Source organism: Amphibalanus amphitrite, unplaced genomic scaffold (genome assembly GCF_019059575.1).
Source record: "Amphibalanus amphitrite isolate SeventyFive unplaced genomic scaffold, NRLGWU_Aamphi_draft 000000F_arrow, whole genome shotgun sequence".
NCBI classification, from domain to species: domain Eukaryota; kingdom Metazoa; phylum Arthropoda; class Thecostraca; order Balanomorpha; family Balanidae; genus Amphibalanus; species Amphibalanus amphitrite.
The window spans coordinates 1484316-1498390 of NW_024881498.1; the positions used below are offsets into that span (position 1 = coordinate 1484316).

The 14075-nt window shown below is 48.8% G+C and overlaps 1 protein-coding gene across 1 annotated transcript; it reads right to left on the reverse strand.

The window, feature by feature from the left end:
* Positions 1-1843: 1843 nt before the first annotated feature.
* On the reverse strand, positions 1844-13046 carry LOC122382185 (aromatic-L-amino-acid decarboxylase-like). Its single transcript, XM_043371342.1, has 3 exons — positions 12761-13046; positions 8693-8872; positions 1844-3604 (listed from the first exon to the last, which is right to left on the reverse strand). The coding sequence occupies exons 1-3, from the start codon at positions 12923-12925 to the stop codon at positions 2150-2152; spliced, it is 1800 nt and encodes a 599-aa protein (XP_043227277.1). The 5' UTR covers positions 12926-13046; the 3' UTR covers positions 1844-2149.
* Positions 13047-14075: the final 1029 nt, after the last annotated feature.

Sequence of the window (14075 nt, forward strand, 5' to 3'; positions counted from 1 at the left end):
TTATATCTCAGCAACCACTTGACCGATTTACACGCAGTAATTTTTGTAGGGTAGCTTCATTCCTTCTACCAAGTATTGGACTATTCCTGATGCATGTGGGTGACCCCTTATGCACGTGCCACGTGCAAAACGAAGAGGTGTCCGTTTTGTAATTGTTGCAATATCTCTGTAACTACTTGGCCGATTGCGCTGAAAGTTGGCATGTAGGTAGGCACCCACTAGGCACTGCATATCCATGTGCTAGAGTTGGGGCGCTGCTGCACGTTCGCACGTGCAGGGGTCGTTTCCAGATCTCGAGAACGGCTCGACCAATTACCCTCAAATTTGGTACACAGTTAGGGACCGGTTAGTAGGGTGCCGTGCACAAGTCAGTTGGGACCCATTTTGCACGTGCGCACGTGCAGGGTGCCGCTTCCAGATCTCGAGAACGGCTGGGCCGATTGCCATGCCATTGGATGCCATGCACAAGTCAGTTGGAGGTACTCCCTCGCAATTTCGCACGTGCAAGGCCCACCCTCTCGCTCGCTCCGTTAGTCGCCCCAAAAGGCGTTATACTGGTATTATATAGTCTCAGCTAAACCTACGTAAGTGCTATTTCAGTTCAAAACCCCATGTTAAAATGGCATATTTCCTTTAAATATATCAAAACGCAATGTAGGTACTCTGTTTTACATGCAAATAAAATGTGAGAACAAACTTCTTGGACACCCTGTATTACAGGTTGGATGTTGATGCACAGAGTAACAGTTGACTGGAGAATGATGTTTATTGCGTGATAAATGGCACAACCTACTGCAGTATTTCATTCATATGACAGCTTCTGAGGAGTGGAACAGCATTCTGTAGTCAACTGTAGGGGAGAGTGGGGAGAGTTGTATCATGTCCAAGTTGTATCAGGGCGAATTGTGCCAAACTTATCCAATAGATAGCGCTCGTGACACGACCAGCCGACGAGGTTTTCCGGGCGCCATCTTTCCCTGTTCTGTCGTGTGGCTGGGTGGACGCGTCTCGAGCTGAGAGCCGATTTTATGTTTTTTTAATGTCATTCTAAAAAAATGAGTTGCAAGAAAATGTGTGTTTTGGGCATTTAGATGTGCACGAATTTGAAAGATCTCCGTAGCGGTGGTGAGGGTAGGTTCTAAGGCTGCGTGAGTGAAAATGGGTTTCTCCAGCTGTCCGCTGTTTTTGAGCACGAGGATGTTTTTTCCAAGATGGCGGCGAGGTACATGTTGTATCAGAGCCGGGTGGGGTATGTTGTAACATGTATGTATGTATGGGTACCTATGTTGCTTTTGATCGCGAAAGCTAAGCCCTGTCTCGCGTTTGTAGATAGCTAGTCAATACTCGTTCCATTTCGGCACAATGTGTTGGCTTCTTTGCTCTTAACGGGCCACTTTTGCATCTAGTCTGTTGATGTTTCGTTCGTTTCGATGTTTCGTTCGGATTGCATTGACCTAAGTTTGGTCTAATAAAAGTGAAGCCTTTGAGCATATACATTGTTTTAACCCCATTTAATGTTGTTGTTATGTTCAAAACCAGTAGCAAGCACACTCCCTGAAACGTGAAATACCTAGTGATACAAATTACCCCACCATGTGATACAACTCACCCAAGCCATGGGGCAAGTTGTATCAAAAACATTGTTCTATTCGGCAGACCGTAGAAGAAAAACTGGTAGAGGTAGCGGAAAAGTTACTTTGCACAAAAAAGCAGAAGAAGCAAGGAAGGAGATAGTATGTAAATAATGAGTTTATCACGGATAGTTACGAGGTTATGGGTCTCGGAGTAAAAACTGATACAAACCACCCCACTCTCCCCTACATCATAAATCAATAAGTAAAAATACATTCGAAGCATTTTGTAGTCAACTGTACATCATAAATCAATAAGTAAAAATACATTCGAAGCATTCTGTAGTCAACTGTACATCATAAATCAATAAGTAAAAATACATTCGAAGCATAGAATAGAAAAGTACACACAAAGCGTTTGGTTTTGGAAGCTTGATCACTCTCTCTAAAAAAAAATGCGTAATTTTGAACGGTGATCAACTTTTCATGGACGGAAAGCTTTGCGTGTTTCTTAAAATATACTTGAAATGCATTTATTTTGATATTGGTTTATAGTTAACATCATGTTGTACAGTGGTTTAGAGTTCGCAGCTGGCAAGAGCTGATACTACATCGGACTGGGCGTCCCTGTGCATGTTTTCCTCATCGGCAGCGTCTCCGCTCTCCTTCGTAGGTGGTTCAGTGCCGGCTGGGTCCGGCTCCTGTGTCGGGAGGGCGCCATCCGGGGGTGGCTCGGGCTCTGACTCGGAGTCGGACGCCTCGCTGTCCAGCGCGCTGCACTCGAACAGCAGCTGGTCCGGGTGCACCTCGCCCGCCGAGCTGGACGAGTCGGTCGAGTTCCAGCGCTCGAACAGCGCCATGTTGGTATGTCGCAGCAGACCGAGCCCGGTGGCGGCCCGCACGGCCCCCCAGCGCGCCTTGGCCCGCACCACCCGCTCCGGCTGGGCCAGCAGCTGGTCGGCGTGCCGCTGCACCTCGCTCCACGCCAGCTGCACGTCGCGCAGCTCCGTGTAGCGCGAACACACCACAAAGCGGATCACGTATTGGGTGCCGCCGCGCAGCATCGACGGGATCATGTGCACGCGCCGGGCGGCGTTGACGCGGCTGAGCAGCGCGTCCGTCAGAGAGTTTCCGAACTCCTTGTCGCGCAGACGGAAGCAGACGAGGCCGAGCACGGCCGGCGCGGCCACCTCAAAGCGCCGGTCGGAGCGCACCAGCCGCTCAAACTCCTTGGCCAGCGAGACCTGCTGCCGGATGTACGAGCGAATGCCTTCGACGCCGTACAGCCGGATGACGAACCAGAGCTTGAGCGCGCGGAACCGCCTGCTCAGCTGGATGGCCCAGTGCCGGAAGCTGGGCATGCTGTTGCGCGCCGTGGCCAGGTACTTGGCGTCCACGTGGAACACGTCGGTGAGGTCGGTGGCACGGCGCACCCACAGCGTGGAGCAGTCGTGGGCGGTCAGCATAAACTTGTGCGGGTTCATGTTGAACGAGTCGGCCAGCTCGACGCCGTCGAGCAGCGGTCGGAACTCGGGGCAGATGAAGGCCGGCCCGGCGTACGCGGCGTCGATGTGCAGCCACAGAGCGCGCCGGGCGCACACGGCGCCGACGTCGCGCAGGTGGTCGAAGGCGCACGACGCCGTCCTGCCCAGCGTGGCCGCCACGAAGAAGGGGATGTTACCGGCGGCCAGCTCCTCGGCGACAGCCGCCTCCACCGCCTCGCCGGTGAGCGCGTTCCGGGTGTTGGAGCGGACGGGCCGCACCCGGAGGCCGGCCAGCAGTCCGGCGCGCGCCACTGAGGAGTGCGCCTGGTCGGAGGTGAGACCCACCAGCCGGCCGCTGATGTCGGCCTCGGACAGCTCGGGACGCTCGCTCCGCAGACGGGTGATGGCTCGCGCGCGTGCCGCCAGCATGGTGATGAGCGTGCTTTCACAGGCCGAGCCCTGGATGTTGCCGCCGCCGCCCTTACCCGAGCTGAAGAGGAACTCGTCGGGCAGCTGGAGCATCTGGCCGAGCCAGTCCATCACAAGCACCTGCAGGTAAGGGCCAAAACAGCATAATCATCGTTCTCGATCGCCAATACCTTGTGCGATCGTTTTCATCAACCTTATCACGAAGAACTCTCTCCATTCGATGTCCCTAAATTCGTTTGGTACGTTAATATTGCCAAACTACTGGCAGTTAGCTGTCAATCACTGAGCCGCGTGATGATGTTATAACCTTTAACCCGGCGGCCGCTGGGCCTCCGCGCCACCCGCCGGCCGCTGGGGGGGGGGGCATATAGTTGCCCCCCCCCCTTTACTTCCGCGACGATATCGTCGCAACGCGAAGAGATAGAGGAGCGAAACTTTGCACACATCTTTCTGAATACCTAGCCGAGGTTGTGTCCAAATTTGGTGTTGATCCCATTTGAAATGACGTCACAGTGACGTCATAAGTCAAATTATAGATTTGCGACTCTCAGTTTCCTCACGATACATCAGATGTATGGGACCGAATATAAAGAGCCGATTATTGGTCAGGAACTAGATGGAAGTGTGCTTAGATGTTTAAGGATGACAGCAGGTGCTGTCTAGTTCATTTACAGTTAAGTTTCATGCTCAGCGTCATCAGAAACGGTCCATATCGGAAAACAACAAAACTTTATGACGTCACTGTGACGTCATCTTTGGTGCCATAACCACCAAACTTTATCCAAACATTGCCTAGGTATTCATTTGAAGCTATGCCAAGTTTCACGTTCGTAGCTCATCAGGTTTCGGAGATATTCCACAAAACGTAAAGGGGGGCAACTTTATGCCCCCCCAGCGGCTCGAGGGTTAATAAATCCTTCAGCATAGACCTCCGAAGTTCTTTCATAAATACATCATATTTCCCATCCTGACCTGACATTAGTAGAGCTGGAAAAGCATCTGGGCTTGACAAATCTAATTGATATTTCACTATTTAATTTCACAACTTCCTAGAACCTGTCGCCCGTCCCTGAGCGAGTCACTGAGATGCTTTTTTGCTCCTAAATTTAGCAAACGGCAAAACGTCGACTTCAAAGCTAATCGTATTAATTTTTCACCGCTATGGATGGGCCGTTATAAGAACCTTTACTGCTGAGCTAGGCTCAATGATGTCTTGACATAGTGGATGACAACGCTAAGCGTGATTCACTGTCGGTGTTCCCACCCGAAATTCGCATGTCCTTTGATACCTCAGTTGGGCAAACTAGACTTTTGGAATCAAAATATGGAGGCATCAATAATTTGATTCTGGTGGGAGGAACCATGACCAAATATGGGCTTGGAATCAATTTTTTGATTCATTTGGGTACACTTTTGACTTCAAATGAATCGTTACGGTTGAAAAAAGGCCCATGACGGTGAGATTTTCCTTTTAAAAGGTAGACAAATGTGGTAGGTTTGCAAAAAGTGTTACCTCAAAGCTAAGAAATTGTCCCTTTGGCCTTGTGAATGGGAAAAAGACAGAGCCACTGTCCATCACGTAAAAGATGCTTTGAGGAAATCACACTGTATGTTATTTTTGTATCATGAATCACATGCTAACCAATCAGTATTTGTGTAAAATGGCAAAATGAAATTTTTAAACCCCTAATTATCATTGTTGTAGTGCTTTTATATTATTTATATGGTTTTTACCTGTTGCTTCAGTTTTTGTATTCTTGACATTTAAAAATTGTGAATTGTTATCAAATGTAGTGAAGGTAAAGTACAACAATGCCATAGGTATCAGTTGTGGTGCTGAGGATACCACTAAATGAGAATAATAGCAAGATAAATGCTGTATTCTTGCAAGTCATTGTTGCCTATCTGTTAACATTACCTGTGAATCAAAATAGGGGAGAGTGGGGTAAGATGCCCAGGGTGGGAAAGACGCCCCACCCCCTCTAGCGGGGAAACTAAGAATCGGACCTGGAAATTAATGTTCTTAGCGTAAAGTGGAAGCCTGCCTTGTTAACTGCACAAAAATTTGTGAAGCTCAGTTGGGCAACGGCTGGCTGGTGATTGCATGTTTTTTATTTGCTGCTTTCAAAAAATATTTTGGCGTCAAAACATTGTAAATATCAAAAGAAGGTAGATAATTTTTGCGTCCCTTGCTATAGTCGTGATACATTAACATGCGTGTACTGTGTCCCAAACAGTTTGTTTCAGGGTGTAGCTTTATGGCTAACAAATTGTGCTGATTTAATGTTACTTCGGTACCTTGGGGTAAGATGCCCCCTGTCCTGATGGGGAAAGACGCCCCCCTAAATCCGTAGGCTGTCCTTCAAGCAGCCCGTCAAATCATTTATTACATACTTGTGATGTGAGACAAAAGCCGATCTGGGACTATTGAGAGTCCGGTGCGGTCGAGTGCTCCCATGCCGGTCTCTCGGCCCACACAGCGACTTTTTGGGCGGCATCTGACTCTGAGAGCCCTCACGACGGCCTCTGTGGGCCCCATTATTGGTTCCAGGGCCCCTCACGACATCCTTTGAGGGCTCCCACGTTGGCTCCACGGGCCGCGCTGGCATCTGAGGTCCCCACGATGGGCTCGAGGGCCCTCAAGCATCATGAAGACCTATAAGGGCCCCACAGTGGTCTCCGAACGCCACCACGGAGGCTTGTTTGGCCACGCTGGACTATGATGGCCCTAGCGATGACCTCTGATTGCCCCTTACGACTACTTTTGAGGGCCCTTACGATGACGTTTGGTGTCTACTGCAGGCTCGAAGGGACTACTGATTCGTTCAGGCGATTCACGTGCCTATATATGTCACTTATAGTGCAGGGGGGCATCTTACCCAACGCCAGGGGGCGTCTTTTCCACCCTGTGGGGTAAGATGCCCCCTTTCACTTCTTCAGGAAAATGCTTAATAGCAAAAACAGTTATCATATTTCAGGCACGAAAGTGTGATATTTTTGGAGAAAAATGATGCCGGCTTCCGTTGAAACTCCAAGTTTTGGCTTTCCGATCGTCTTTTTCGAATAATATATGACATAGTCAAACCCTGGGCATCTTTCCCCACTCTCCCCTAATGATTAGCCAGCTGATGGGGAATCAATATTATGATTATATGTTTAAAGTGAATCAATTCCTTGATTGCCTTTGACTACCTATAGAATTCAAATTGTTATGATAGGAGCAATATTATTTTGCTTAGGAGATAGTTCAAGCATTTCTGTTCAAGATCAGGCATGCTCCTTCTTGAAACACTCTTATTTTTATGTGATTAGTAAGTTAGAAATAGCCTGCATTTATGCCCAAAAAGAATCAATCTTTTGATACCTCCATATTTTGATTCCAAAGGTCTAGTTTGCCCAACTGACCTGTACCTATCCGCAAAGGCCTGCAGCGGAGTAAATCCTGCCGTCTCTGTTTTGCCCGGATAATCACCTCACAATCACAATCACACGCAAATCTTAAGTGATTTTAAAATGAAACGTTCTTTTGACCACCGGTAAGTCACGAGCCGCTGGGGGGGGGGGGAGCGGGCATTAAGCTGCCCACCCCTTTGCGCTTTGTGTGCAGATAGCTCCGAGACCTGATGCTTCGGGGATGTGAAACCGGAAGTTCACATCTTGGAGTTGTGAACTTGGTACATAAGAGCTTAGAATGAACTTAATCCTCGCCGGTACTGGTGCTTTGGCAGCCGCTAAGGTATAGGATCCCTTGCCGTTCGGCCCCTGATCGAGCGTCTTTTCCGTGACAAGAGAAAGTTAATGATACTTGATCTTAACCCTCGCCCTGGCAGGGCTTTTTTCATAACGCGGCCTGGCATGGGGGAGGGGGTCGATGCGACCCCCCTCGCAATGGCTCCTATGGCACCTAGAAACACCAAATTTGGTAGGCAGGTGGGCCCCCCGGAATTCTCGCCTCTGTGCAAATTTGGTTGCTGTTGGTCAATATTTAGGGGGTTGGAGGGCGTTATTAATGTAAAAACTAACAGAGCTGGAAGTTGTTTTGTCTCGGATGGGAGGCGCGGGGCAAAGTTGACGGGCAGAGTGAACAGACCCTAATTCTATAAATTGCTTCCTCCTGTACAACAACCGTTAGACCTACTAATATTGAAATGTATGTACCTATTGTCATCTTCATCTCGGGCACTTTTCGGTTACTCATAAGTTATCCCCCCAAAATGCAATTCAATGTTTTTCCACGAATGTCCTTGGATTTTTTACCTACCTACAGGCGAACGATGGCAAAATAAACATTCATCCTCTCTTAACCCGCGCTGGGCCGGGGGGGGGGGGGGTGTTTGAACACTCCCCCTGCGTTTTTTCGCAGATATCTCAAAAACGGAGCGCCGCCGTTTTTGGCACACCTGTTCGTGCATCTGTTCCGCACATGTTGTGAAAATTTCAGACCCAGGTCGCCTTAGGTCAGGTCACCAGGTCACGCCAAGTGACCTCACCTCAGAAAAATAAGAATGCTCGCCATAGCTACACCGATTGATCGATTGCCTTGAAACTTTCAGCGATTGATTAGAGCATCATTATCTATAAAATGTTTATCTCGGAATTTTGTTATCGGTGACCTAAGGTCAGGTCAATTTTGCGGCCTCTCCATTATAAGTCAATGGGAGAAAATTGAAAAGCGTCTTTTTTGCACGGACGCTATTCTAGACACTCTCAAACATCGAGATGTAGGTAAAATTGACACACTGAACCGGAAAATGGCAACTGTGACCCCTCGTTATGTCCCCAAGGTCATCTCAGGTCACGAACAGAATCTAACAGTTTTTCGCTAATACTTCTGATAGAGGCGTGCTAGAGCGCTGAAAACGCCTTAGATGTGTTCGGCTCGACGTTGCGGATCGACTGATATGCAACATGACCTTTTCCGGTCAGGTCACGACCTTGACCTGAGCTCAAATTTTCAAGTTGACCTTTCAATGAAATTTTCAGTAGACGCTGAGAAAGGATAAAGGAACAGCTATACGAAAAAGCAGGCTTCTAGCTTTAAAAATGTTAAGTGTAGAGCAGAAAAGAACTACCTGGTGTATCAACCCCCGCCCTCCCCATGTGCGGGCGATGGTTAATACGAGAATGTGTGCGTTCAACTGCCGAGTATACCTACCTACATGAGCTCAGTGATGTTTTCACCCAGATTTGCCATCAACCATATCTTACCTCGAGCTCAGTGAGAACGGGCGCCGACGCCCAGGAGATGCCCATGCAGCCGAGCGCGTCCGTCAGCATATCGGCCAGGATGGACGGGTACGAGGTGGCGCCGGCAAAGTAGGCGTGGAACTGTGGCGAGTGCCAGTGCAGCATGCCCGGCATGATGACCCGCTCGATGTCCGGCATCAGCTGCAGGACAGAGCCGAGCCGACTGATCAGACCAACAGCAGAGGCACGGCCAGGGCCACACAACAACACTGCACGGCAGAGCCGAGCCGACTGATCAGACCAACAGCAGAGGCACGGCCAGGGCCACACAACAACACTGCACGGCAGAGCCGAGCCGACTGATCAGACCAACAGCAGAGGCACGGCCAGGGCCACACAACAACACTGCACGGCAGAGCCGAGCCGACTGATCAGACCAACAGCAGAGGCACGGCCAGGGCCACACAACAACACTGCACGGCAGAGCCGAGCCGACTGATCAGACCAACAGCAGAGGCACGGCCAGGGCCACACAACAACACTGCACGCAGGGCTGGTAAAGTGTTATGTCCTATTGACGTCGTCGGGGACACAGTACCAGTAAAAGTTCAAGTACCCGGGGTCAAAATTACCACATTTAGTAAACTTTTACAGTAATAAATAACTTTCAAATAAAGCAGAAACTAAACGCAAGTAAAAGATATCATTGAATCCACAACGTATATCCCCTTTAACAAGGACATAAAAAGCCCCTATACCTAATACATACCTACAACATGGTTATGAACAATTAATAGCCACAACTCACTTCCGTTAACAGCAAAACTACCGTCGACAGTTGCTAACGAAAACTAGATCAAACTAGCTGATCAAACACATACTAACCCGCGCCCTGCTGGGGGGGGGGGTGTTTGAACACCCCCCCTTGTGGTTTTTCGCGAATATCTCAAAAACGGCGGCGCGGAGCGCCGCCGTTTTTGGTACACCTTATCATACATCAATTCTACACATGTTGTGAAAATTTCAGACCAAGGTTATTCAAGGTCAGGTCACCAGGTCACTTGAAGTGACCTCACCTCATAAAAAGTTTCAATGTCTGTCATAGCTACACCGAGTGACCGATCGCTTTGAAACTTTCAGCGATTGCTAAGAGCAATAGCATGTACAAAATGTATATCTCAGAATTTTGATATCGATGACCTAAGGTCAGGTCAATTTTGCGACCTCCCCATTATAAGTCAATGGGAGAAAATTGAAATGCGCCTCTTTTGGACGAAAGACATTATAAACACTCCCAAACACCGAATTACAAGTGGTTTAGACACACTGAACATGAAAATGGTGTCCGTGACCCTTGTTTATGCCCTGGGGTCATCTTAGGTCACGAATGGTATCTAACAGTTTTTCGCAAATAACTTTTGATAGAGGCATGCTAAAGCGATGAAAACGCCTTAGATGTGTTCAGCTAGACGATACGGATCGACTGATATGCAACATGACCCTTTCCGGTCAGGTCATGACCTTGACCTGAGGTCAAATTTTCAAGTTGACCTTTCAAGGTCAAGTTATAGTTCATTCGATGCGTCTTGACGAGAGGAACACGATGCTGGTAAAAGTAAGCTCGTACAAGGCTTGGGTCAAAAGTTATTGCAGAAAAACTGTTTGCGAAAAAATCGGCTATTTTTGCAGTTTTTGCCCCCTGCAGGCAAAACCGTTGACGGTAGGTCAAATCTGAGAGAATTACTCAGAAAGGGCGTTAATAGGGCTATCGAATGCGCTTTTCCGCGGCGCTGTAGCTCTATTGGTTCCCGAGTTATGCGTTGGCTTCTTGGAAATTTTCGACATTCGACCTGGAAATCGGCGAAATTTTGCCTTCAATGACCTCTGGTGACCTGACCTTTGACCTGAGCAAAAAATTGACCGAAGTGATTTCGTCATTATTTTTTACGCTCTTTCGAACGCCGCCTTCCGCGTATCGCTACGTGGCCCAGGAGCCGAGTTACAAGGGGGGGTGTTCAAACACCCCCCCCCCAGCAGGGCGTGGAAATCCAGGACCCCCAGCTGGGCGCGGGCTAACAGACGCTTAGACACCGACCCCGCTGTCGGCTGTGCTATTTCAAGCGGGGTTGATTGACGACCAGTTGTAGCCAGCTATACGACTAGACAAACGACTAGATTCGGAACCGGGGTCGGACTGGTTGGACATGGTAAATTCATGCGGGGTCGATAGTTTCTAGCCGTTGTCGTTGTGAGCTACCGATACAATAGCGACACCTACTGCATCTGTTCGACGATCGTAGCGCCCCCTACCCCTTCCGGGTTCTTCGTCTGTTACGCTACCCGCTGACCGAGTGATGCCGTGACATTTAATTAACAAACTGGAAATTTCGAAGCGCGAATCTGATAAGCAATTTAGTACATATGACTGCTCGTAAAAAAATAATATAGAAATGAAACCTAAGGAAACGCGCATCGTAGTTGCATGCAGCCTGCATACATGAATCGTAAAAAGGTCGGGGTCATTTTTCGCTCTCATTTTTTGGTCGGGGACGCAATTTGCTTTTTTTTACCAGCCCTGACTGCACGGCAGAGCCGAGCCGACTGATCAGACCAACAGCAGAGGCATGCGGCCAGGGCCACACAACACTCCTCGTCCCGCCAGGCGCCTCCGTCACTGACAGGAGTAATGCGGCATGATTCGAACGTCTGCTCCTCTAAAGGTGCCAAGGTACAGGTCGCGCGGGTTTTAGCGATAGGTTTTGTACCTAGAAAATTTAGTGTACTTCAGGCTATATCTTCGTCGTCTTAAGCTTTTAAGTGTTGAAGATGCGATCGACTTGTTGGGTAACAAGCCGGCCATGATCGTGTAAAATGGCTTCATCGTAGATCGATTAGTTTCTGAGATATAACCGGAAATGTAAAAGTGCAAAACCTACCGCTTAATCTCGCGAGACCTGTACGTTTTAGAATAAAACATTTACAACAAGATTCCTTTACTGCTCAGGTTGGTTTACTACGGAAATAAAGGCGCCGTGGTGACGTCATCATAGGAAATCCTTCACGTTCAAATGAAGGGGTCATTTCCCCTGCAAGTGCACGAAAAGGCCCGGAGGGAAAAGGCTGGACAGGTCAACGTGTTATCAACGGCGATAAGGATGATGTGGGAATGCTTAGGGCAGAGGTTTATGTAATCCTCGTAAAATAACTCGTAGCAGAGGACATAAAGATGACTCGCTTGAATATCGACAGAAGGCTCTTGAGCACATTGACGAGAAGCAATGTTCACAACTTCAGCCGCGACCAAAAATCTCACCACAGACTAAAAAAACGATAAAAAAGAATGGTATGATAATATGATACATAGCGGATTGCATCGAGAATGTTCCAGCGATCATGTGAAGCAAACATTCTGGTGGGGCCTATGGGCTCATCAAGACATTGCGCAATGCAATACGACGAAGATGCTAGGGATCTGAACAAACCAAACTGATAGTCACATCTCCAGCTCGCAAACGCTATCGACAACATGTTTGTAGACATCGGAACTTTACGAGATGTGAGGATTTGAGACTGAGTTGAGTTATTTCATTGCTTGCTAAGATTTCTCAATTGAAATTAGGCGATTATTTCCTTACTAGAATAAAAAGTTAACGTTTTTCCCAAACAATGTCCTCTCACTATTCACTAATGATAAGTTTCATTGCGAAAATATGTTTATCACAAATAAAATGCAAATGTTTCATTGAGCAGTGTATGCAAAGGAACCGCATTTTCAGTTGTGCAGGAAAATGCTGAAAAAAGATCTGAGCCAAAATCATTCGAATATAAGTCCGAAACCGAGTCAGCATAAATATGCGCATAGGACACATGTCATTGCTGACTCTGAAGCTGACTCGCCTGTAAAAATAAAATCAAGGCCTTAGATAAACACCGGACAAATCGCCCCACCCCACAGGCCAAATAATCCTGCTAGCGGGGCAATTTGGCCGCTTTGCAGACCGTTGTAAAACGTCAAATTGAATGTCGCTTATTTCGAGCTACAGCGCTTCCTAAAAAAGCGGCCAAATTGCGCCATCCTCCCCTACGCACCTGGTCCCAGGTCTCGGCGTGCTGGGGCGCGCTGGCGGGCACCAGGTGCCGCAGGTATCCGGGGCTGACGCTGGGCGACACGGGCCGGCTGCGAATATTCTCCTGGTAGTCGGTGATGAAGTCGATCAGCTGCACGGCCGCCGTGCGGAACGCGGTGGCGTCCATCTCGGCAACAGCGGAGGTCCAGGCACGAGCGACACGGCCGCAGCGGCTGGCGGGCGCGGGCTATCGGCAGCGGCCGCAGTCGGTCTGGGCTCGGCCGCGCCGCCAGGGCGGCATTTAATGGCGCAGCGGCGTGCCGGATGGAGCGGCCTCCTCCCGGGAACGGAGAAGGCTCAGCCGCGAGCTGCCGGCGGGATTGTACCGGCCGCGCCGGCCGCGGCGGGACGGCCCGGCCAGTCAGCGGCGGCGCCGGCCGACGTCACAGCGCGGCGCGCGGACGTTCCGCCGTGACGTCTTTGGACGTCTCGTCTTGGTCCAACGGCCGAGCATTACCTCGAACACGCCGGTAGTGTCATCACACCGACACTAGCTCAGCGGCTTCAGGCAGCTCAACTCATATGTCAAAGATCCTGTTCAGTTACAGCCATTTTAGATGTCTTTTTTGTCGGAGTTAAAGGGACACTCCCACCTTAACATTAGTTTTGAGTTGAGATAGCCAAATTGGTGGCCATGGCCTGCAAATACCGGTTTGGGCACTCACAACATCGAAAAATGCTTTAATTCGAAGATATGGAATTTCAAACTTGCAGTTTTCGGATTCTAAGGGGCGAATGCATTGGAATGCCCCCTTAGAATTTGTGACGTCAGCGGAGATCTAACGATTTTTAAATCTTAGACTAAAACCATCGTTAACACGTGGTGGTATACGCTGCTTTGCGCGCAACGTCTGCCGCACTTTAAGGCTGCCAAATTATTGCTTCCAAATAAAGTCGCTAGTAACAGGGGAAATCCCAAAAAGTAAACAAAAGTAAAAACCTAATATCTTGAAAACCAGTGAATATTTTTCGGTGAAATTTGGTAGATATTCGTTTTCGCTCTTTCTGAACCAAGGGACATCACTTTCATGCCAATTCATTAACTTTTTTGAAGGTGGGAGGGTCCCTTTAAGTGGCTCACTATTTGTAACAGTTGGTGACTTACCAGGGAAATCAGCTAAAAATGGAGCGCATTATTCATTTATCCCGTGATGTCACCGTCTCCCATAGGGTTCAATGTGAAGGATCTCAAAATGGCGCAGATTTTGGTACATACCCTTCTCACGAAAACCACTCGGCCGTCCTGAAAACTAATTGTTCCGCGATTGGAGTGTCAT

What these genes read in the sequence shown, in the direction of transcription:
- LOC122382185 (XM_043371342.1), bottom strand. Translation starts at nt 12,925, where the DNA reads ATGGACGCCACCGCGTTCCGCACGGCGGCCGTGCAGCTGATCGACTTC. An exon ending in ACGCCGAGACCTGGGACCAG is followed by an intron (nt 8,873 to 12,760) that starts GTGCGTAGGGGA and finishes TCTGTCCTGCAG; the next exon opens with CTGATGCCGGACATCGAGCG. An exon ending in CCGTTCTCACTGAGCTCGAG is followed by an intron (nt 3,605 to 8,692) that starts GTAAGATATGGT and finishes CCTTACCTGCAG; the next exon opens with GTGCTTGTGATGGACTGGCT.